Genomic DNA, 24,280 nt, shown 5'->3' with positions numbered 1-24,280 from the left:
AAAAGTGGGCAAAGGACATGAACAGATAATTTTCAAAAGGAGTCATATATGCGGCCAATAAGCATATGAAAAGAAGCTCAGCATCACTGATCATTAGAGAAATGAAAGCTACAATGAGATACCATCTCATACCAGTCAGAATGGCTATTATTAAAAAGCCAAAAAGGCCGGGCGCAGTGGCTCATGCTTGTAATCCGAGCACTTTGGGAGGCTGAGGCGGGTGGATCATGAGGTCAGGAGTTCGAGACAAGCCTGGCCAAGATGGTGAAGCCCCATCTCTACTAAAAAATACAAAAATTAGCCAGGCATGGTGGCGGATGCCTGTAATCCCAGCTACTCAGGAGGCTGAGGCAGGAGAATTGCTTGAACCTGGGAGGCGGATGTTGCAGTGAGCCAAGATCACGCCACTGCACTCTAGCCTGGGTGACAGAGCAAGACTCCATCTCAAAAACAAAAAAAAAAACAAAAAAAAACAGATGCTGGTGAGGTTGCGGAGAAAAAGGAGTGTTTATACACTGTTGGTGGGAATGTAAATTAGTTCAACCATCGTGGAAGACAGTGTGGTGATTCCTCAAAGATCTAAAGACAGAACTTCCATTTGACTCAGTAATCCCATTACTGGGTATATGCCCAAAGGAATATAATCATTCTATCATAAAGACACATGCACATGTACGTTCATTATAGCACTATTCACAATAGCAAAGACATGGAATCAACCCAAATGCCCATCAATGGTGGACTAGATAAACTGTGGTGCGTATATACCATGGAATACTATGCAGCCATAACAAAGAACAAGATCATATCCTTTGCAGGAACATGGATGGAGTTGGTGGCCATTATTGTTTGCAAACTAATGCAGGAACAGAAAACTAGTAAATACTGCATGTTCTCACTTGCAAATGGGAGCTAAATGATGAAAACACATGGACACATAGAGAGGAACAACACATACTGGGGCCTATCAGAGGTGGAGGGTGGGTGGAGGGAGAGGACCAGGAAAAGTAACTAACGGGTACTGGGCTTAATACCTGGGTGATGAAATAATCTGTACAACAAACCCCCATGACATGAGTTTACCTATGTAACAAACCTGCACAGGTATCCCCTGAACTTAAAATAAAAGTTAAATTAAATTAAAAAGAGTAACACTAAATATAAATAAATAAAAATAAATTACACAGTCTCATTTACTCCTTTACAGCAAAACGAATGGCCTTGAACATATGTCCTATCTGATACCTGAAGCATGAATGATTTGATGAAGCTCTCTTTCACTTATTCCATAAATATTTATTATGTGTTGACCATATGCCAGGTATCTGGCAAGTGCTGGGACACAAATGCAAAAATGACAGATACCTTTTACTCTCACAAAGTTTATAATCTCATGTAGATGAAAGGGTGTTGGTGATACAATGACTCTATTAGCTGAGAGGGCAAGTCTTAAAGAATGACTGCTGTGCCGGGCGTGGTGGCTCACATCTGTAATCCCAGCACTTTGGGAGGCTGAGGCAGGTGGATCACTTGAGATTGAGAGTTTGAGACCAGCCTGACCAACATGGAGAAACCCCGTCTCTACTAAAAATACAAACAGAGTATGCGCTTCAGAGCCAGGTCACCTGACTTCGCCACTTACTAGCTGTGTGCATGGGCTAGTTAGGTTAAATGTTTTTTTTTTGTTTGTTTTTTGTTTTTTGTTTTTGAGACAGAGTCTTGCTCTGTCGCCCAGGCTGGAGTGCAGTGGCGTGATCTCGGCTCACTGCAAGCTCCGCCTGCTGGGTTCACGCCATTCTCCTGCCTCAGCCTCCCGAGTAGCTGGGACTACAGGCGCCCACCAACATGCCCGGCTAATTTTTTGTATTTTTAGTAGAGACGGGTTTCACCGTGTTAGCCAGGATGGTCTCGATCTCCTGACCTCGTGATCCGCCCGCCTCGGCCTCCCAAAGTGCTGGGATTACAGGCTTGAGCCACCGCGCCCTGCCAGGTTAAATGTTTTGTACCTCAGTTTTCTCATCTGTAAATGAGATTGTAATGAGTATTAAGAGGGTTTATTTGTACAAAGTGTTTAAAACAGGGCCTGACACATAGTAAGTTTAATATAAGTAAGTGTTCACTAAAAAAAGAGAGAAAAAAGTGAGATTTTTCCCCTTCTGCCAATCCCATAAGGGTACCTTGGTTTCTGTCCATTTTTAAAATTATTATTACTATTATTTTTATTTTACTTTAAGTTCTGGGGAGCATGTGCAGAACAGCGTTCTGTCCACTTTAAACATTTTAATAACCCCCCCGCAAGCATCACGTGTTGTTGGACATATATCCATTAGTTATTATTAATGTCCATAATAAATTTATTGGACATCTCCTATATGCCAGGTGCTGTTACTCAATTATGAGAGGCAGTATGAGAAGGAAGGATTTAGGATCAAACAGAGACTTCAGGGAAGTAACTTAACCTCTCAGAGCCTCAGCTAAGTCACCTGTGAAACGGAGATGATGTTATCTTCACAAAATCTGTGATGAGGATCAAATATATTCAATATATAAAGAGTTGGCTGGGCGTGGTGGCTCACACCTGTAATCCCAGCACTTTGGGAGGCCAAGGTGGGTGGATCACCTGAGGTCAGGCATTCGAGATCAGCCTGGCCAACATGGTGAAACCCCGTCTGTCTTCTAAAAACACAAAAATTAGCCAGGCATGGTGGTGCACGCCTGTAGTCCCAGCTACTCAGGAGGCTGAGGCAGGAGAATTGCTTGAACCCGGAAGGTGGAGGTTGCAGTGAGTGGGGATCGTACCAATGCATTCCAGCCTGGGCGACAGAGCAAGACTTCGTCTCAATAATTAGATAGATAGATAGATGATAGATGATAGATAGATAGATAGATAGATAGATAGATAGATAGATAGATAGATAGATAGAAAAAATAAAGAGCTTAGCAAAATGCCAGGCATTTGATAAGCACTGAATAACAAGAGAAACTAGAGGAGGTGGAGGAGGAAAAGGATAATCTTGGAGGTGGATACTGTTATTTAGTTAGAAAAGTGAGGTTCAATGCCGTCAACCCCTGCCCTCTCATCCTGCCCTGGTCAGAGACTCTTTCTCCTCTGCGCTACGTTACGTTCCCGTCAACTCCAGTTTCCTCTTAATCGCTATCAACAACGTTTTCATTGAAACTTGCTCTTAGTAAGCTGTCTTTTGGAAAAATATTAAGACTCCTGGATTGCTTGTTGAAACTCTGTCTTTCAAATATTTCACATACTTTGAGATGCTTTTGATCCTTCTACCCCATAACCTGACACAGTGTCTCCCTTGGTGAACCCTCATACAACTAACTTTCTGTGTCTATTATGTCCCTTCACACATATTGCCCCAGATTATAGTTGTCTGGGCACTTGTCATATCTACTTCAGTGTATTATACATTTTTTAAGGTCAAAGGACTGTGTTTTACTCAGAAGTCTTTTTATTTAATTCTAATAGAATCCCAGTGGCTCTTCCAGGTCTTGGCTTCTAAGCTTTCATGCTTCTTCATCTTTCTCTCTCGATAGATGTTCTATTTTATGGGACAAGGAGAGGTGGGGGCCATTAAGTATAAACATTCTCAGCCTCCAAACTGATAAGTATCTTCTCTGCCTTGTCTGCAAGGAAGGAATGAACCACTTCTTGGACAAAGTTCTCAGACCCATTTTAGAGAGTTGGTCAGTACAGCTTAATGGTGAAGAGCATATTCTCTGCAACCGGACTGCCTGAGTTTGAACTTCTGGCTCTGCAATTTACAGTGCCGGCTATGTAACCTTGAGCAAGTTACTAAGCCTGTCTGTACCTTGGTTTCCTCCTGTGACAAATGAAGACAATAGCAATAGTCCCTGCCTCCAGGATGATAGTAAGGATTAAATGAGTCAGTGAGTGAAAACTACTCACTACAGAATGTGCTTAGCGCACGGCACGAATGTAGTAATGGTTAGTCGTTATTATTACCTCCCGTCACCTTCTATGATATCTTCAGAGATCTTTCTTCATACCTTTCCTCAATCTTACTCTCGAGTGTTCCTCATCCTAAAAAAGATCTTTCCCTTAACTCTACGGCTCCTTAACCCATTGCCTTCGTGGGCTTCTTTCCTTTACTGTAAGACTTCTAGGGGCCAGGCATGGTGGCTCACGCCTGTAATCCCAGCACTTTGGGAAGCTGAGGCGGTGGATCATCTGAGGTCGGGAGTTCAAGACCAGCCTGGCCAACATGGTGAAACCCTGTCTCTACTAAAAATACAAAAAATTAGCTGGGTGTGGTGGTGGGTGCCTGTAATCCCAGCTACCAGGGAGGCTGAGGCAGGAAAATCACTTGAACCCAGGAGGCGGAGGTTGCAGTGAGCCAAGATCACGCCATTGCACTCCAGCCTGGGCAACAAGAGTGAAACTCTGTCTCAAAACAAAACAAAACAAAAAAGACTTCTAGGAACAATAGTTCCTATTTGCTGGCTTTATAGTCTCACTTCTCATTCCCTCTCTGGCCATCTGCAGAAAATCTAGATTCCACAGCCAGCATTCTACTGACTGCTCTGATGAAGCTCATGGAGTGCCCTTGGTGCTTATCCTACTAGAGGTCTCTGAAATGTAACCTCCCTCCCTCCAGAAAAATCTCTCCTCACCTCCTCAGCTTCAGTAACTTTTTTCTCTCAGTTCCCCTCCTACTTCTCTTAACATCTCCTTCTCTCTCTCTTTTGCTGGCTCCATTTTCTCTACCTACTCCCTGAGAGTTCATACTGTATTTTGGAGACTGCTGAGCAGTCTTCTCCCAAAATTTGTATGTGAAAACCCTCACTCTCCATACCTGAAAATGTGACTCTATGTGGAAATAAAGCTTTTAAAGAGGTTGTTAAATGAAGATGAGACTGTTAGTGTGGGTCCTAATCCAATCCAACTGGTGTCCTTGTAAAGAAGAGGAGATTAAGACACTGCAGGCACACCAAGGATGTGAGCAAACAGAGAAAATCAGTGTGAGGGCTTAGAAAGAAGACAGCCAACTGCAAGCCAAGGAAAGAGGTCTCGGAAGAAACACAACCTGCTGACATCTTGACCTTGGACTATTAGCCTCCAGAACTGTGAGAAAATAAATTTCTGCTGTTTAAGCCACCCAGACTGAGGTATTTTGTTATGGCAGCCTGAGCAAATTAATATAAACACTGAAAGTGAAATATTCTCAATGGCTATAAATGGAAGAAAATGTTACCAGAGATTACGTCCATGGTTACAGAAAAGGAAAAGATAGAAGGTAGGGAAATTTGGTGTTTTAATTTATACTTTCTTATTTTATTTTAAAATTTCAAACCTTATTGCTGCTGTAATAAAATAAACCAGCTAATTTTAAAAAGTGATAGAGAATTTGTGTCAACTTATGAAGTCCCAGAAATATGCCCAGAAATCTTCTTTGAGACTTACAAAGCTTCCATTGATTTATTTATCTTTGATTTGTCATTTTTTATGATGTAGGTTTACAAATAAATTATTTATTTAAACTTTTGTTTGGTTCAGTTGCCGGTAATTCAGCAATTTTCTATTGTTCCTCTTTCATAATCTTCGGGTTTATTTCATCTTCCTTCCAAAGCTTAAGAAACCACGATTTTGTCACTCAAGAATCACACTGGGACATCAGAAAAATCCTCCGAAGTTAAGTTGAGTTATTTATTTCTGAAGAAGACATCAACCAACCTACTGTAACACGAAACAAATAATAACCATTCAGTTGTAATAGCTCTCTATTTTAATTACACTTTAGGCCAGAAGAGTTAGGGAAAAATACATAGCAGACAGCACTGTTATTGGGCAATGTTCCACTTTAAAGACAAATCCACAGCCGTAGTTCAAACCTTCTTAGATACATGATTCTCAGACAATGAAGGGAATAGAAAAATAGTAGAGTCACTAATTACTTGGCTTAGATGTCAGTATAACTCTAATGCCAACTTTTCCCCCCTTTATTTTAGGAGACTATTGTTGAAGTCAAAGTAACCATCTCATTTTGTTTAAAAATGTGGAAGTGTGAGTTATGAAATAAAGAGACAACGTGAAGTTTGATTAACACAGCTGCAAACTGTGAAGATACTCTTGAAGAAGAGAGCACTTACAGAGTAGGAGTGGATGAGATGCAAGAACCGAATGACAGAAAATGTCCTTAAGACTGAGCATCCTCACACCTTTTCATGCATTGGGTCTACAGCCTTCACTGATGTTATAATACAATTGAAGAAGCATTTCTCTTATGGGTTTCCTATGGGTCAGGAGCTTCTGTTAGGTTCTGTGAGGGTAACAAAAGAAGTATGTGACATACATGCCTTGAAGGACTTTAGGAGACATGTAGCAACAGTAGCTTTTGCCGGCCTTAAGCAGAGGGAAGGCCGTCCTTACTGAAGCACTTGTCTCAGGGGTAGGAATTACAGAGTAAAAGGACAAGAGAGGAAAGATCACAAGAGCTTGATGGAGATTTTCATCTCAAATATAAAATCCAAAAGGTTCTGAAAACCAAACTATCTTGGGGTTATTTATAATTTGTATTTATCCCACTGAATGCAGAGATATGCATATGTTTTACTGAAGAAATGTTAGTATATTAATTTTGAGTATTTTATAGCAACACTTCACCTACCTTCTCCCCCATGGGAAGAAATATATTTCCCTAACGTTGTAAGGGAGGAAACCACCTCTCATATTGTCTTATGCCCAATTTCTGCCTCCAAAGAAAGAAAAAGTAAAAACTAAAAGGCAGAAATGAAATCCACAAGCAGACAGCCTGGCGCCACATCCTGGGCCCGGTAGTTAAAAATCAACCCCTGACCTAATCGGTTATGTTATCTATAGATTACAGACATTGTATAGAAAAGCACTGTGAAAATCCCTGTCCTGTTTTGTTCCAATCTAATCACCAGTGCATGCAGCCCCCAGTCACGTACCCCCTGCTTGCTCAATCAATCATGACCCTCTCACATGCACCCCCTTAGAGTTGTGAGCCTTAAAAGGGACAGGAATTGCTTGCTCAGGGAGCTCAGCTCTTGAGACAGGAGTCTTACCGATCTCCCTGGCCGAATAAACCCCTTCCTTCTTTAACTCAGTGTCTGAGGAGTTTTGTCTGTGGCTGGTCCTGCTACAGTTGGACTTAGTCATATGACTGGCTTTGGCCAATGGAATGTGAGGGGAGCTGATGAGAGCGGAGGCATTAAATGTGCTGATGAGATTTGAGTTTTTCGGGCCTTTGGCCTTCCCGTTATTCACCATGAGAAGGCCTGCCCCAGGGAATCAGTGATCCTGAAAGAATGAGAAGAAATACAGAACAGCATCCCCACAGAGCTATGAAATAAGAAAAACGTGGTTGCTTTTGTAAGCCATTGAGTTTTGGAGTGTTTTGTTGTGATGAATTATTGAGGTAATAGCTAACTGATGCAATGTTTTAGAGTTTAAAGTGCTACCTCAGACTCTGCTGGGGATGTTACATAATATACAGTATGTACACCACATCTCCTTTGTAAACATGCTGTCCAAAATTTTTGGTACTTTTTATTGAGATATCATAGTTATACATATCTTGCGGGTACATGTGATATTTTGATACACATATGCGATGTGTAATTATCAATCAGGGCAAATGGGGTATCCACCACCTCAAATATTTATCTTCTCTTTTTATTTGAAACGTTACAATTCTTCCCATCTAGCTATTTTGAAATATACAATACATGATTATTAACTATAATTTCCCTACTGTATATCAAATACCAGAACTTATTCCTTCTACCTAACAGTATTTTGGTGCTTATTAACCAACTTCTCATCATCTCCACTGGTTTCCTTACAGGCTCCTGGTCACCACCATTCTACTCTCAACCTCCTTGAGTTCCATTTTTTTAGCTCCTATATACGAGTGAGAATATGTGATATTTGTGTATATGTGCCTGGCTTATTTTATTTAACATGATGACCTCCAGCCATGTTGTTGCAAACAGGATTCCATTCTTTTTTATGACTAATATTCCTTTGTGTATATGTAACATTTTCTGTGTCCATTCATTCAATAATGGACACTTAGGTTGATTCCATATCTTGGCTATTGTGCATAGTGCTGAAATACACATGGGAGTGCAGATATCTGTGCAATATACTGGTTTTCTTTCTTTTGGATATATACCTTGCCTTGGGATTGCTGGACCATATAATAGTTTTATTCTTAATTCTTTGACAAACCTTCATGCCATTTTCCGTAATGGCTGTGCTACTTTACATTCCCAACAATAGTGTACAGCTGTTCTCTTTTGTGGAATCCTCATAAAGACTTGTTATTTTTTGTCTTTTTAATAATAGCCATTCTAACTGGGATGATATTGTATCTCATTGTGTTTTTGATTTGCATTTTCTCTGATGATTAGTGATGTCGAGCGTTTTTTCATATACCCATTGGTAATTTGTGTGCTTTCTTTTGAGAAAAGTCTATTTAGGTCTTTTGAAATGTCTATTTAGGTCACTTTTAAATTGGATTATTTGATTGTTTCTTTGCTATTGAGTTGTTTGAGTCCCTTATATATTCTTGTTAATTCCCTGTTGGATAGATAGTATGCAAGTATTTTCTCCCATTCTGTAGGTTTCTCTTCACTTTGTTCATTGTTTCCTTTGCTGTGCAGAGCATTTTGGCTTGATGTAATCCTATTTGTCTGTTTTTGCTTTTGTTACCTATGCTTTTGAGGTCTTACCCAAAACATCTTTGTACAGACCAATGTTCTATATTGTTTCCCTAATGTTTTCTTCTAGTACTTTTATAGTTTCAGGTCTTACATTTATGTTTTTAGTCTATTTTGTGTTGATTTTTATATATCGTAGAAGATGGGAATCTAATTTTATTCTTCTGTGTATGGATGTCTAGTTCTCTGCACACCATTTATTAAATAGACTCTCTCTTCCTGAATGTATGTTCCTGGTGCCTTTGTTGAAAATGAGTTAACTGTAAGTAAGTGTGTATTTATTTCTGGATTCTCTATTCTGTTATATTGGTCTATGTGTCTGTTTTAATGCCAATTCTTTTTTATTTTTTATTTTTTTATTTATTTTTATTTTTTATTTTTTTTTGAGATGGAGTCTTGCTCTGTTGCCCAGGCTGGAGTGCAGTGGCGCAATCTCGGCTCACTGCAAGCTCCGCCTCCCGGGTTCACGCCATTCTCCCGCCTCAGCCTCTCCGAGTAGCTGGGACTACAGGCGCCCACCACCACGCCCGGCTAATTTTTTGTATTTTTTTAGTAGGGACAGTGTTTCACCGTGGTCTCGATCTCCTGACCTCGTGATCCGCCCGCCTCGGCCTCCCAAAGTGCTGGGATTACAAGCATGAGCCACCGCGCCCGGCCTTAATGCCAATTCTATGCTGCTTTGGTTACTATAGCTTTATAGTACAATTAGAAATCAGATAATGCGATTCCTCCAACTTCGTTCTTTTTGCTCAGGATTGCTTTAGCCATTGGGGATCTTTTGTTATTTCCGTATGAATTTTAGGATTGTTTTTCTGTATCTGTGAAGAATTATTGCTGGTATTTTGATAGGGATTGCACTGAATCTGTAGGTTGCTTTGGCAGTATGGATATTTTATTTTATTTTATTTTATTTTATTTATTTTATTTTATTTTATTTATTTATTTATTTGCCCACTGTCGCCCAGGCTGCAGTGAAGTGGTGCAATCTCTGCTCACTGCAACCTCCACCTCCCAGGTTCAAGCAGTTCTCCTGCCTCAGCCTCCCAAGTAGCTGGGATTTCAGGCGCCCACTACCACGCCCAGCTAATTTTGTGTATTTTTAGTAGAGATGGGGTTTCGCCATGTTGGCCAGGCTGGTCTCAAACTCCTGAGCTCAGGTGATCCATCCGTCTCAGCCTCCCAAAGTGCTGGGATTACAGGTGTGAGCCACCATGCCAGGCCTGGATATTTTAATAATTTACACCTTCTAATCCATGAACATGCGGTATCTTTCCATTTTTCTGCGTGGTCTCTTCCATTTCTTTCATCAGTGTTGTATAGTTTTTCTATTAAAGATATTTTACTTCTTTGGTTAAATTTATTCCTATGGGGTTTTGTTGTAGCTATTGTAAATAAGATTACTTTCTTGATTTTTTTTCAGATTGATTACTGTTAATATATAGAAATGCTGCTTATTTTTGTATATTGATTTTGCATCTTACAACTGCACTAAATTTATCTGTTCTAACAGCTTTTTGATGGAGTATTTATATTTTTTTCCAAATAAAAGTTTGTATCATCTGCAAACAAGGATAATTTAACTTCTTCCTTTCCAATAAAAAGCCTTTATTTTTCCATAAAAATCCTTTAATTATGTTGAGGTATGCTTCCTAATTTAAAAAGTAATACCAATTTTAGTTGTAAGTGTGAGAATCAAAAACTTTTTTGAAGTAAAAACAAAGCAATCAATTACAATGTCACATTAAAAATATAAGTGAATATTTCAGTGCGTTATGGAAAATATCAATAGAATAATGTGGCAGATTGGAGTAAACTTTATTCTTTATTCATTAAGTTATGCCTAAGCTTTGACAAGATAGTGGCTTAAAAATTATTGTTTTGATTCAATTATGATAGAAATGACTGAAATTTATGGATTTCTTTTCTTCATACTTTGGCTTCTATATGTCTATATATCTGATATCTATATGCACATAGGATAGGGAAGTAATTTCTGAATTTACTGGTTTCCCCATGCTGTCTTTTCTTTGTGTTGCTTAATGGGAAAAACAATTATCAGAGGCCAGGAAATGGGCAGTGTTTCTAATGTCTGGTTGAAAAAGCTGAGAAATCAGCCAGGTGGGGTGGCTGATGCCTGTAATCCTAACACTTTGAGAGGCTGAGGCAGACAGATCTCCTTGAGCCCAAGAGTTTGAGAGCAGCTTGGGCAATATGGCAAAACCCCGTTTCTACAGAAAATACAAAGACTAACCAGGCATGGTTACACTTGCCTATAGTCCCAGCTACTCAGGGGGATTGTATGAGCTGGGAGGTGGAGGTTGCAGCAAGCTGTGATTGCACCAATGCCCTCCAGCCTGGGTGACAGAGCAAGACCCTGTCTCCGAAAAAAATAAAAAAAGAAATGAAAAGAAAAAGCTGAGAAATCTTAGTTTTATTAGTCACTACCTTAAATGTTTCAAAAACCAAAACAGGAAACTAATATACCAATTCACAAATTATCTCTTCAAACACTTTTGAGTCAAGTGTATAATCAAAAGACACTATATATATATGTATATATGTCTATATACATATATATATAGTCTTTGTTTAGAGCTTTTCAAATATAAACAGAAAATGTAGATATTCACGAGTACCTTCAAGAAAATGAAAAGGATTACGTGTATCCATCTGTTTGTATTCTTTGTTGAAAATGGATCTTGGGAAGGCAGCTGCATATGCTGCTTATGTCAGTTAACAACAAAAGTTAGTGCATTAATTGCACTTGCTGGTTTTGTTTGTTGAGTTTCTTTGCAGGGCAGGGATCAGGAAAGGAAGTTGTTTATTTTATAAGAGACCCCAACACCAAACCAGAGCTTAAAACAGTGCTAATACTCAAAGGCAAATCTATACAGGTTAGTCAACTTATAAATGATTTGTTTGGGGAGCTGAAAAATATATCTGCCTTTGATTTAACTCTACCAAACAATATAAAGATGTATTAAGTCTACTGTACCTCCATCTGTAATGAGTGTTTGAATTGATGTTTTCTTTTTTAATGAGAAGTTTTCTGTTAGCATTGGCACAGGTATCCATCAATCAGAAGAGAGGCCAGAGATTTAAACCACCTGATAGGCTGAGTTAATGTTACCCACTGACTATCAGCTCGACCTGTCAGGATTCCTCAATCTGTTTCTCTTTTTGCCAACGTAGTATTGGCCTAGAGAATCTTCATACAAAGTTCAGGGCTAAAAATAGAAACAATAATATAAGCCAAATTAAAAACCAAAAAGATAAAAGGACTATCCCCTCTGAATTGGATCTGAGACCAAGAGTAATGTAGACTGGAAAAATTAAAAAAAAAAAAAAAAAAAAGTAGGTCGAGTGCAGTGGCATATCTGTAGTCCCAGCTACCTGGGAGGGGGAGGTGAGAGGATCCCTCAGGCTCAGGGATTTTTTTTTTTTTTTTTTTTTGAGACGGAGCTTAGCTCTTGTTGCCCAGGCTGGAGTGCAATAGTGAGATCTTGGCTCACTGCAACCTCTGCCTCCCAGATTCAAGCAATTCTCCTGCCTCAGCCTCCTGAGTAGCTGGGATTACAGGCATGCATCACCATGCCTGGCTAATTTAGCATTTTTAGTAGAGACGGGGTTTCTCCACGTTGGCCAGGCTGGTCTTGAACTCCCGACCTCAGGTGATCCACCCGCCTCCCAAAGCGCTGGGATTACAGGCGTGAGCCACCGTGCCTGGCCATGGCTCAGAGTTTTGAGACCAGCCTGGGCAACATAGCAAGTTTCCATCTCAAGAAATAATAATAATAAAGAATAATGTTATAGAAGTCTTGCATATTCATTAAGAAGAATCCTATTATTAATGCTAAAAATATTCAGGAAACTTTGGGTCTATAATCTGGGGCTTGCTATATCCCTAAAGAGCTATAAATAGTCAGGGTGTAGTGGCTCACAACTGTAATCCCAGCACTTTGGCAAGTCGAGCCAGGATTGCTTGAGCATAGGAATTTGAGACCAGCCTGGGCAATATGGCAAAACCCTATCTCTACAAAAAATTAAAAATTGGCTGGGTGTGGTGGCATGCACCCATGGTACTCAGCTACTGGAGAGGCTGAAGTGTGGAAGGTTGGCATGAGTTGGGGAGATGGAGGCGGGAGCGAGCCGCGATTGCACCATTGCACTCCAGCCTGGGTGACAGGCCAAGACCCCATCTTAAAACAAAACACGAAAAAGAGTTATTAATGTTAGGTTTTAGTCTAATATTTTTGATTGTCTTGTCCTCGTTTTTCAAAATCTATGTATAAATTAGAATATATGGATTTATCAATGCTAACATCAGTGGTGTATTAGTTTTATTCTTTTTGATACTGGCGGTTACTCGAACAAGAAAATAAAGGTGGTCTAGCCCATTGATAGCCTTCTCTTTCACAAAGGTTTATAATGACAATGGGGTACATACACAGCATCTCACTGATTGTCCCAACCCTGTGAGATGAATTGTCCCCAGTCACCATGGAGAAATCTAGGCTCAGAGATGGAGTGACTTGATACACAGCACATGTGCAGTAGTGGTGCAGCAAGATCTTGAAGGCAGCCTTCTGCCTTTCAGCACACAGCATGTCATGGCAAGACAGTGAACTGGGGGCACAAAGAACCTTACTGCTGCATGATCAGGAAATCCCACGGAAAACCCACACTCCCATGCCCCCATGCCCCATAGTTTTTTGGTTTTTTTTTTTTTTTTTTGAGGCGGAGTCTCCCTCTGTCGCCCAGGCCTGAGTGCAGTGGCTCAATCTCCGCTCACTGCAAGCTCCGCCTCCCGGGTTCATGCCATTCTCCCACCTCAGCCTTCCAAGTAGCTGGGACAACAGGCACCCGCTACCACGCCTGGCTAATTTTTTGTATTTTTAGTAGAGACGGGGTTTCACCGTGTTAGTCAGGATGGTCTCGATCTCCTAACCTCGTGATCCTCCTGCCTGGGCCTTCCAAAGTGATAGGATTACAGGCGTGAGCCACTGTACCCAGCCTTTTTTTTTTTTTGTGAGACAAAGTCTCACTCTGTCGCCCAGGCTGGAGTGCAGTGGTGCAATCTCAGCTCACTGCAACCTCTGCCTCCTGGGTTCAAGCGATTCTCCTGCCTCAGCCTCCTGAGTAGCTGGAACTACAGGTGTGCACCACCACAACCGGCTGTTTTCTGTATTTTCAGTTGAGACAAGGTTTCATCATGTTGGCCAGGATGGTCTTGAACTCCTGACCTCAAGCAATCTGCCCGCCTCGGCCTCCCAAAGTGAGTGCTGGGATTACAGGTGTGAGCCACCGCACCTGACCTTTTTTTTTTTCTTTTGAGATGGCATTTCACTCTTGTTGCCCAGGATGGAGTGCAATGGCGCAATTTCTGCTCACTGCAACCTCCGCCTCCTGGGTTCAAGCGATTCTCTTGCCTCAGCCTCCCGAGTAGCTGGGATTACAGGCGCCTGCCACCACGCTTGGCTAATTTTTTTGTATTTTTAGTAGAGATGGGGTTTCGCCATGTTGGCCAGGCTGGTCTTGAACCCCTGACCTCAGGTGTTCCGCCCACCTCTGCTTCCCAAAGTGCAGGGATTACAGACCTGAGCCACTGTGCCCAGACTCCATGCCCCATCTTTAGTATTTTCTAGCTGGTAACCTTGACTGAGGAAGCCAGTCTTCTGGGGAGAAGTAAGTCGGTATCACTGAGGATATTACCAGCTTGGGTGTGGGGGCTGGTTTGTGGAGGTGGGGAAAGAATTGATGCCAAATAGACAGTCCCGTTGTTGGCAACATTACAAGTACAGACAGTCCCCGACTTACATGGTTCCACTTACAATTTTTTGACTTTACAATGGCATGAAAGCAATATGCATACAGTGGAAACCCTATTTCAAATACCCATACGGTAATTCGGTTTTTTCACTTTCAGTACAGTATATAATAAATTACACGAGATATTCAACACTTTATTATAAAAAGGCTTTGTGTTAGATAATTTTGCCCAACTATAGGCTAATGTAAGTGTTCTGAGCATGTTTAAGGTAGGTTAGGCTAAGCCATGATGTATGATGGGTTGAATGTCTTAAATGCATTTTTGACTTAAAACATTTTTCATTTACAATGGGTTTATTGATATTGCATAGGTGTGCTTCACCTCTTCTGCAATGCGGTTCTTATTCTCTGTTGCTGGCCTCAGTTGCCCCCAAAGTTTCCTAACCATAGAATCACTCCAACTTTCAGTGACTAGGAATGGTTCTGCTGATCTACTTGACTTTTCTTTTCCCTTAGTCCTACAAATAAATATTGCTAGGTACTTGATCACTTTGGAAATAGACAAAAGAACCTTAAAAAACCCTCATAAGAAGATTTGCAAGAATAAACACAAATTATGAACAGTGGTCACTTCTGGGGATAGGAAAATTTTCACTTTTTACCATTTTTGAAGTATTTGAATTTTAATGATTGCATATTAGTTTTCATTAAAAAACACAATGAGGCCGGGCGTGGTGGCTCACGCCTGTAATCCCAGCACTTTGGGAGGCCGAGGCAGGCAGATCACGAGGTCAGGAGATCGAGACCATCCTGGCTAACATGGTGAAACCCCGTCTGTACTAAAAATACAAAAAATTAGCTGGGCGTGGTGGCAGGCGCCTGTAGTCCCAGCTACTCCAGAGGCTGAGGCAGGAGAATAGTGTGAACCCAGGAGGTGGAGCTTGCAGTGAGCCGAGATCACACCACTGCACTCCAGCCTGGGTGACAGAGCGAGACTCTGACTCAAATTAAAAAAAAAACAACAACAAAAACACACAACGAAATACTTCAGAATCTATAAAACTCTATAACTACACAATGAAAAAAATAGTATTTCTGCCTTTTGACATTTCTTCGACAATAACTCTTATTGATACTTCTACCATTATTTTCCTTTTTATAAATTTATATGAAAAGCAGTTTGAAAGACATCACAGAGTGGTAGAAATAACCTACCATTTGCAGTCAACTGACATGGATTTGTGTCCTGGTTCCCTTGATGACTTGCTATGTGACCTTAGGTAAATCATTTAACCTTTGTGAGCCTTACTTTCCTATGATATAAGGTTACTAAATAATGCCTACAGGTTCCCCCTAGTCATTCATTGATAGATTAAGTTATTATTTCTATTATATGGCATGATTGCTAGTAATCTCCTAGTATCCATTCTTTTTTGTCCTTTACTATTATATGCTAGACCCTACTAGAGCTCCTGGCTACCAAAGATGTTCCTCAGCCTTTCTTGGAGTTAATGGGATATGAGCAGAACAAGAAGCAAAAAGCATGCCTCGCCCTTGAGCCCTTCCCCCTTTCTGCTTGGTGAAATGCTGACGGAGGAGATGGGTTGGGAATCTACCTTCCACCATGTAGTAGAGGATACCACCACCCAGAATGCAGAGATAGAAGGAATTTGGGCTTTTAATTCATGAAGCTGTCTTACTGTCCCACATTGTTAGACTGTCATATGAGAGATACACACTTCTATCTTATTTATACTACTTTTCATAAGTTGGGCTTTTGTTTAGCAGTGAAAGTTGGAATTTGGAATTGCAAGGGGAAACCAGGCTTATTCTATTTTCCTCAACTATGATGTTTTAATTAGTCTTTCTTTAATTCTCCAGTTCAACGATGTCTACTCTTTTTTCCTTTTTAGTGGCACCATTTCTCTGTGATTTAAACAAACAAGGGATGTCCTAGTAGGAAACCATAATACATTCTCAGCATATTCTAATTATGACTGATAGTCAGCTTGTTCCTGTGGTTGTTTGTAAATATACAATGCCCCGAGTTTGTTTTACTAGAGAAATGTCCATGAGTTCTATGTCCATGCTGCAGTCATTTATCACTAGCAGCTTTAACGACATGCTATAGTCAGAGTAAATGATCCTCAAGTATTTTTTTCTATAAAAAGTTCACAACATCTTCGGTGAGTCAACCCATCCTTGTTCCCTGGCCATTATTGATTGAACAAGACAAACTTGATGTGAGGGAGGCCAAGTACCTTGAGAAGACTTGGCAAAATCTCTGCCCAACAGAGGCACACGGAGAGGAGGAGACAGTGGAGGCTTTATCCTGAATTATGTTGAATTTTAACCCTGTCCTACATCCTATTCTTTAAAGTACAGGATTAGGGTCAAAAATAACTGATGCCACAGCCGGGCGCAGTGGCTCACGTCTGTAATCGCAGCGCTTTGGGAGGCCAAGGTGGGCGGATCACTTGAGGTCAGAAGTTCGGGACCAGCCTGATCAATATAGTGAAACCCCAGCTCTACTAAAAATACAAAAATTAGCCGGGTGTGGTGGCAGGTGCCTGTAGTCCCAGCTACTTGGGAGGCTGAGACAGGAGAATTGCTTGAACCCAAGAGGTGGAGGTTGCAATGAGCCGAGATCGCGCCACTGCACTCCAGCCTGGGTGATGGAGGGAGACTCTGTCTCAAAACAAACAAACAAACAAACAAGCCAAAAAACTGATGGTACAGCTCTCCAGTCATAACCTCACCTTATTTCCATTACCTAAATTATTTGCAACAAACTCTCATTACCAAGGTAATCTATTGACTGTTCATTTGCAACCTTTTTGTTTTTTTGTTTTTTTTGAGACAGGGTCTTGCTTAGCTGCCCAGACGAGAACATAGTGGTGTGATCACAGCTCACTGTAGCCTCGACTTCCTGGGCTCCAGTGATCCTCCCACCTCAGTCTCTCGAGTGGCTGGGACCACAGGCATGCACTACCATATTCGACTAATTTTTTTACTTTTTGGTGTGACAAGGTCTCACTGTGTTGCCCAGGCTGGTCTTGAACTCCTAGGCTCAAGCGATCCTCCCGCCTCACGTAAGGAAAGTTAAGAAACGAACAGTGCTGAGATTACAGGGGTGGGCCTCCACACCTGGCTATTCATTGCAATCTGAAAGAACCTTACTCACAAATACATTAATGTCTGCTACTTCTACCTAAGAATTGAGGAAAAAAGATAAAAAGAAAATACAATAGGTACAACCTAGAGTTAGAGTTATACATCCTGGGCTACCCAGGACAGTCATAAGTTACACAACCGGATTTATATGCTGGATTTATACCCGGCATAATTGTTAATAATGCCCCTTTCAGGCTCAGAAGTATTTCAGATGGTCACTCTAACGAGATTAGATGCAAAAGAGATCTTGTGTAAGGCAGAGGATACTTACATGTTGAATTGATGTGGGGATGACAGAAAAAGTTATGAAATTTTCTTTGCTGGAAGCTTCTAAAATTTATTATGCAACTCAATATCCTAAGAAAATGTGTCATATCCAAGGGGCTGAACGATAAATTTTGTTTCTGATGCTGTTAGAAGCAGGTAAGTTTTGAAATGTGTTCTGGGTAAACTGTTGGCCATAGGGATATATAAATTCATGTTATATATTAATATATCCAGAAGCTCCTAATTCATGGTTGGATTATTTTAGTATTTGACCTAATGTCTTTAATGAAATCTTAGCTATGCTCTTGACTTTTGTTTATATTTGTTTTTTCTAACCATAAGCACATGTCAGAATCCACTCAGCGTCACTAAAATCGTCTCAGAGTCATTTGCTGCTACCTGTCCTATCATCAGCAACTCTTATGAACAAGTCACAGAGGATGTGCAAGCAAAGCATGCCGGAGATTGAAAATTAAAAACGGAATATGCTATCAATGATCCTTGACTTCCGACCCAATAGCTTTTTGCTAAAGCTGTTTTCATAGGTTTCAGTGCAATATCTGGCCCATACATCTACTTCTTGCTGTTACATTTCATTTCTATTGCTTAATTATAAGCTCCTGGCTCCTTATTTTTCATGGTGCAAACTGCTGACTGTTTCCCAATATATCAATTTTCTCCTTGTCTATGGTAATGTCAATTCCCTTCTAGATGGTAATATGGCTGCCCAGCTAGAGACTAAAGACATCCGTCAGTCCCTTTGAAGCCAGGTGTGGTCATCTCACTAAGTCCTTGACTATTGAATATGAAAAGAAGATGTGTATATTATCTCTACCTTGTTTACTTAGTGACGACTTCTTGCCCTAGACTTGTTTTCTAACCCCTTACTGAAAACTAGAGAACAGATACGCCAGTCACCCAGCTTTGACCATTAAGATGATGACAGTGCCCTGACACCTTGCTACTTAGAGTGTGCTCCTTGGACTAACAGCATCAGCATCACCTGGACGCTTTTCAGAAACACAGAATCTCAGGCCCCATTCCAGGCCTGCTGAATGAGAATCTGCATTTTAGCATGATCCACCAGTGATTTAAATTCATGTTAACATTTGAGAAATACTGCCTTAATAGGGTATAATGGAACAACAAAATGGAAGGAATCTAGGTCTATTAATTATTTTGTTGAGCAGAGCTATCCACTAGCCTGGTCTGCCCACCTATAGACTGTTATGAGAAAGCACAGTGAAATTCTATCTTACTAAATCATCGAATTTTGGGGTATCTTTTTGATCTCCATTCTAACTTATATAGTTTTTATTCCTTGTCATAAGAAACCTACTTTTTAAAGCTCTGCTAGAGTCTTGTGGAGAAAGAGATGAGAAAGAATGTTATTTCCTTTTGGACTGTTCTGGAGTAGTCCCTCCACCGTTTGGAGCAGTACCTAAATTTAACTCAGGCTGTATTGATTTATCTAGGACTGGGTGGGTGGGGAGTGCTCTTATCCCATCCTTCTGAGCATTACTCTCCATATTCCAACTATCATTTTTGGCCTCCTTGAGGATGCTGAGTTAAGAAACTCAATATAAATATTAAATGAACTGAATACAAGATGTCTCCGGAGATGGTTTCATCTTTTTTTTTTTTCCAGAAGACCCAAATTTGAGCTGGCAGCATTAATCAAATAGACCACATTTATTACAAAGTACATTAGAGCATGCATGCTCTCCTTTTAATATATAGACTCTCACTCACTATTTAACAACCATTTTCTCCTTACTTCTTCCTTTCCATTCCTAGTTTGGTAAATGTGTCCTCTAGACTTGCAATTCCCATACTTCAAACCAACAAATATTTACTTAATGCCTCTTAAGGCATTGTGCTAGGCATTAGGTTAGATGCTAGATATACAGTAGTGATTAAGAAAAAACAGATCTGAGGCCAGGCATGGTGGTTCCCTCCTGTAATCCCAGCACTTTGGGAGGCCGAGGCAGGCGGATCACCTGAGGTCAGGAGTTCGAGACCAGCCTGGCCAACACGGTGGAACCCATCTCTACCAAAAATACAAAAATTAGCTGGGTGTGGTGATGCATGCCTGTAATCCCAGCTACTTGGGGGGCTGAAGCACAGGAATTGCTTGAACCCGGGAGGTGGAGGTTGCAGTGAACCGAGACTGCACCACTGCACTGCAGCCTGGGCATGACCTTGGCTCACGGCAACACTGCAACCAAAAAAAAAAAAAAAAAAAAAAAAAAACAGAAAAAGAGATCTGGCCTCTGGCCTCACGCATAGCTTACGGTCTAACTGGGCGGAAGATCAATGAACAAGTAATTACACAGCTGAAGAGTTTTAAGAAATGAAAAGTACTTAAAAATTTTGTAGTAACGGGAGAGCTTACACCGGCTTCTCTGTCCTCAGCCTGCGCGCCGCCATCGCCGTCACGCTGGGCGCCGCTCTCCGCCGCTGCGCTGGGGCCGCAACCACCTGGGCCGGCCCTCGAGGCCTCCTGCGCTCCGCCCGGACCCCCAGCCCCGCCGCGACCATCCAGTCCGTTCGCTGCTGCTCCCATGGGTCACAGGAGACAGATGAGGAGTTTGATGCTCGCTGGGTAACATACTTCAGCAAGCCAGATATAGATGCCTGGGAATTGCGTAAAGGGATAAACACACTTGTTACCTATGATATGGTTCCAGAGCCCAAAATCATTGATGCTGCTTTGCGGGCATGCAGACGGTTAAATGATTTTGCTAGTACAGTTCGTATCCTAGAGGCTGTTAAGGACAAAGCAGGACCTCATGAGGAAGTCTACCCCTATGTCATCCAGGAACTTAGACCAACTTTAAATGAACTGGGAATCTCCACTCCGGAGGAACTGGGCCTTGACAAAGTGTAAATCCCATGGATGGGCTTCCCCAAGGATTTATTGACATTGCTACTTGAGTGTGAACAGTTACCTGGAAATACTGATGATAACATATTACCTTATTTGAACAAGTTTTCCTTTATTGAGTACCAAGCCATGTAATGGTAACTTGGACTTTAATAAAAGGGAAATGAGTTTGAACTGAAAAAAAAAAATTTGTAGTAACGTTTATTGACTGAATAAATGGAGAAAAATAAATTGATAATTAAGCAGCTTTCCTCCAAGCCTCCAGGGCAACAAGGAACACTCCTTTATTTCCCCTTTCCTGCCTTCCTTCCTCATTGCTTGGGGTTCACATTGGTTCTTGTGCCTGTGAAAGAGAAGTTAGATAATTAATCAGCTAAAAATAAGGATTCACAGTTAATGCACTTGGAAAGGGATCGAAAAGGAACTTGGCAAGATAAAAATACAGTCTTGTACCGCATAATGTCATTTTGGTGAACGACAGACTGCCTATAGGATGGTGGTTCCATAAGATTAAAATGGAGCTAGAAAATTCCTCTTTGCCTAGTAACATTGTAGCCATCATAACGTTGGAGCAAAACACATTTCTCGCACGTGTGTGGTGACGCTGTGTGCAAACAAACCTACTGTGCTGCCAGTTGTACAGCACATATGATTATGTGCAGCACATATGATTATGTGCAGCACATACAACGATGTGCGGTATATAGTACTTTGATAATAATAATAAACTTACTGGTTTACGTATTTACTGTACTATATTTTTATCATTATATTAGAGTGTACTCCTATTTATAAAAATAAAAAATTAACTGAAAGATGGTCTTAGGCAGGCCTTTAGGAGGTAAAAAGAAGGCACTATTATCACAGGAGACGGCAGCTCCAGGTGTATTATTGACCCTGAAGAACTTTTAGTGGGACAGGATGCAGTGGTGGAAGATAGTGATATTGCTGATCCTGATCCTATGTAGGCCTAGGTAATGTGTGTTTTTGTGCTTAGTTTTTAACTAAAATGTAAAAAAGCTAAAAAAAAATGATAAAAGTAGAAGAAAACTTACAGAATAAAGATATAAAAAATAAAATATTTGTGAACAGCTGCAAAATGTATGTTTTAAGACGTGTTATTACGGAAGAGTCACAATGTTAAAAAAACTGAGTTTATAAAGTAAATAAGTTACAGTGAGCTAAGGTTAATTTATTATTAGTGAAAGAAAAATGTTTTAAAATAAATTCAGTGTAGTCTAAGTGTAGTGTTTGTAAAGTATACAATAGTGTACAGAAATGTCCTAGACTTTCACATTTATTCACTGCTCACTCACCAACTTACCCATGGCAACTTCCAGTCCTGCAAGTTTCATTCATAATAAATGCCTTATATAGGTGTGTTATATGATATTTTATTTTTACTGTATTTTCCTATTTTACAATTTTCCTATGTTTAGATACACAAACATTTGCCATTGTGTTACAATTGCCTAGAGTATTCAATACACTAACATGCTGTACAGGTTTGTAACCTAGGAGCAATAGACTATACCTTATACCTGAGGTGATAGCAGGCTATACCACCTAGTTTTGTGTAAGTTCCCTCTATGATGTTTGCATAACAGCAAAATTGCCTAAGGATGCATTTCTCAGAAGGTATCCCCATCACTAAGCAATACATGACTGTAGTTACATTTTGGTGAAAAGCTTGTGGCTTACTTTCTTTTCCTTGACACTAGCATATTTATTGTACAATATATTAAAATTGGGAATACAAAAGGTGTGTTTGTGTATGTGTTAATCTTTTTAATCACTTTCTATGGGAAGCAAGGTTTCATTTCATGTGCACGTGCCAATCTCTCACTGTGGCTCACTGGGAATGACTAATATCATGTTTCTTCCTTCTGGCCTAATGCAAACAAGCCACCGTGACATCCAATTTTTGATTTTTGGTCAATAGAAGGCTCAGATTTCTATTTTTGTATTGCCAAACAATTTGAAGCTTTAAATATTATTTTTGTTTCGTAGTCACACATGATAATTTTCTTTGGAGGTATCAGTCAGAGGTCAAGGCCTTTTCCACACAATACCACTGACCTTCCTTCAAAATCCATGGATGCAAAAGGACAGATAGTGGAATGATAATTGGTGAAATAAAGAGGGAGTTGCTCCAGACAGGAGACGAAAGTTGCTGCTATTGAGACCAAGAAATGAAACCAAACTGTTTGAGTAATCTATTACTGTATAAAAAGCTAACCCAAAAGGTAGTGGTTTAAAACAGCCATATTTTTGCCCATAATTCTCCAATTTGGGCAGGGCATGGTGGTGGCAGCTTATCTCTGCTATGTGGTGCTAGATAGGGTGACTCACCTGGGCTGGAGAGTCTAAGGTGACTTCACTCACATGTCTGGAGCTCCAGTGGGGGTGGCTGGAATGTGAGGTGTGGCTGGGCTTGTTTCTCTTTCTATAGCCTCTCTGTCCATCAGGGTCAATGAACTCTTTATCAAACAGCTTCCTATTAAATCATTTGATTCTCACATTAATCTGAAAGATTGTATCTTAACAACTGAAAAAAAATGGAGGCCTTTTACTTAGTCTTGTTTTCCCACTCAACCTGTCTTTTTCTTGGAACTTATATGTATTTACATATTTCTGTATGCAATTTATTTAGTTTATTGTAGGTATTCTTATAAACAGTCCTAATTCTGCAGTATAGATACAAAGATAAATATATGGTTTGTTACATAAATATGTTACTATTTATCTATCTTAAATCAGGCTCAGGGAGGTTTAGTGACTTGATCAAGGTTATATGCCTAATGCATGACAGAGCCTAACTTGGTACTCAACTTTCCTGAACCTGTGAGAGCTAAATAATAAAATCCCAATCATATTATCTATTTTAGATTTTCTTAAACTCCTAGGTTATAGAAGGATCACATAATTATTAAACATAGAAAAAAATTGAATATAGCAAATAATTTTTTTTTTTTTTGAGACAGGGTCTTGCTCTGTCACCCAGGCTGGAGTGCAATGGCACTATCTCGGCTCACTGCAATCTCCACCTCCCAGGTTCAAGTATTTCTCCTGCCTCAGCCTCCTGAGTAGCTGGGATTACAGGCACCTGCCACCACACCTGGCTAATTTTTGTACTTTTAGTAGAGATGGAGTTTCACTATGTTAGCCAGGCTGGTCTTGAACTCCTGACCTCATGATCCACCTGCCTCAGCCTCCCAAAGTGCTGGGTTTACAGGCGTGAGCCACTGTACCCAGCAGCAAATAATTGTATACATTTTTAATTAGGTATAGTCACCATGTTGTCCAATAGAGCTGTTGAACTTATTTTAACTAATTTGAACTTACCTAACTGAAATTTTGCATCTTTTGATCAACATTTTCCTAAGCCCCCTACCCTCTCCAGCCCCTGGTAACCACTGTTCTACTCTCTACTTCTCTGAGTCCAGCTTCTTTAGATTC

General features: G+C 40.4%; 1 protein-coding gene across 1 annotated transcript in view; it reads left to right on the top strand.

The window, feature by feature from the left end:
- The window catches only part of LOC116467991 (cytochrome c oxidase subunit 5A, mitochondrial-like), a 28,731-nt gene extending 7,722 nt beyond the window's left edge, over nt 1-21,009 (top strand). Inside the window, exon 3 of the mRNA XM_032151574.1 lies at nt 20,314-21,009. Within this exon, the coding sequence (XP_032007465.1) occupies nt 20,314-20,824 (511 nt within the window). The 3' untranslated portion in view covers nt 20,825-21,009. The remainder of the gene's footprint in view (nt 1-20,313) is intronic.
- The last annotated feature ends 3,271 nt before the right edge of the window (nt 21,010-24,280 follow it).

The sequence above is a fragment of the Hylobates moloch genome, unplaced genomic scaffold, assembly GCF_009828535.3.
Source record: "Hylobates moloch isolate HMO894 unplaced genomic scaffold, HMol_V3 SCAFFOLD_5, whole genome shotgun sequence".
NCBI lineage: Eukaryota > Metazoa > Chordata > Mammalia > Primates > Hylobatidae > Hylobates > Hylobates moloch.
This window is presented reverse-complemented; position numbering and strand designations above follow the sequence as displayed.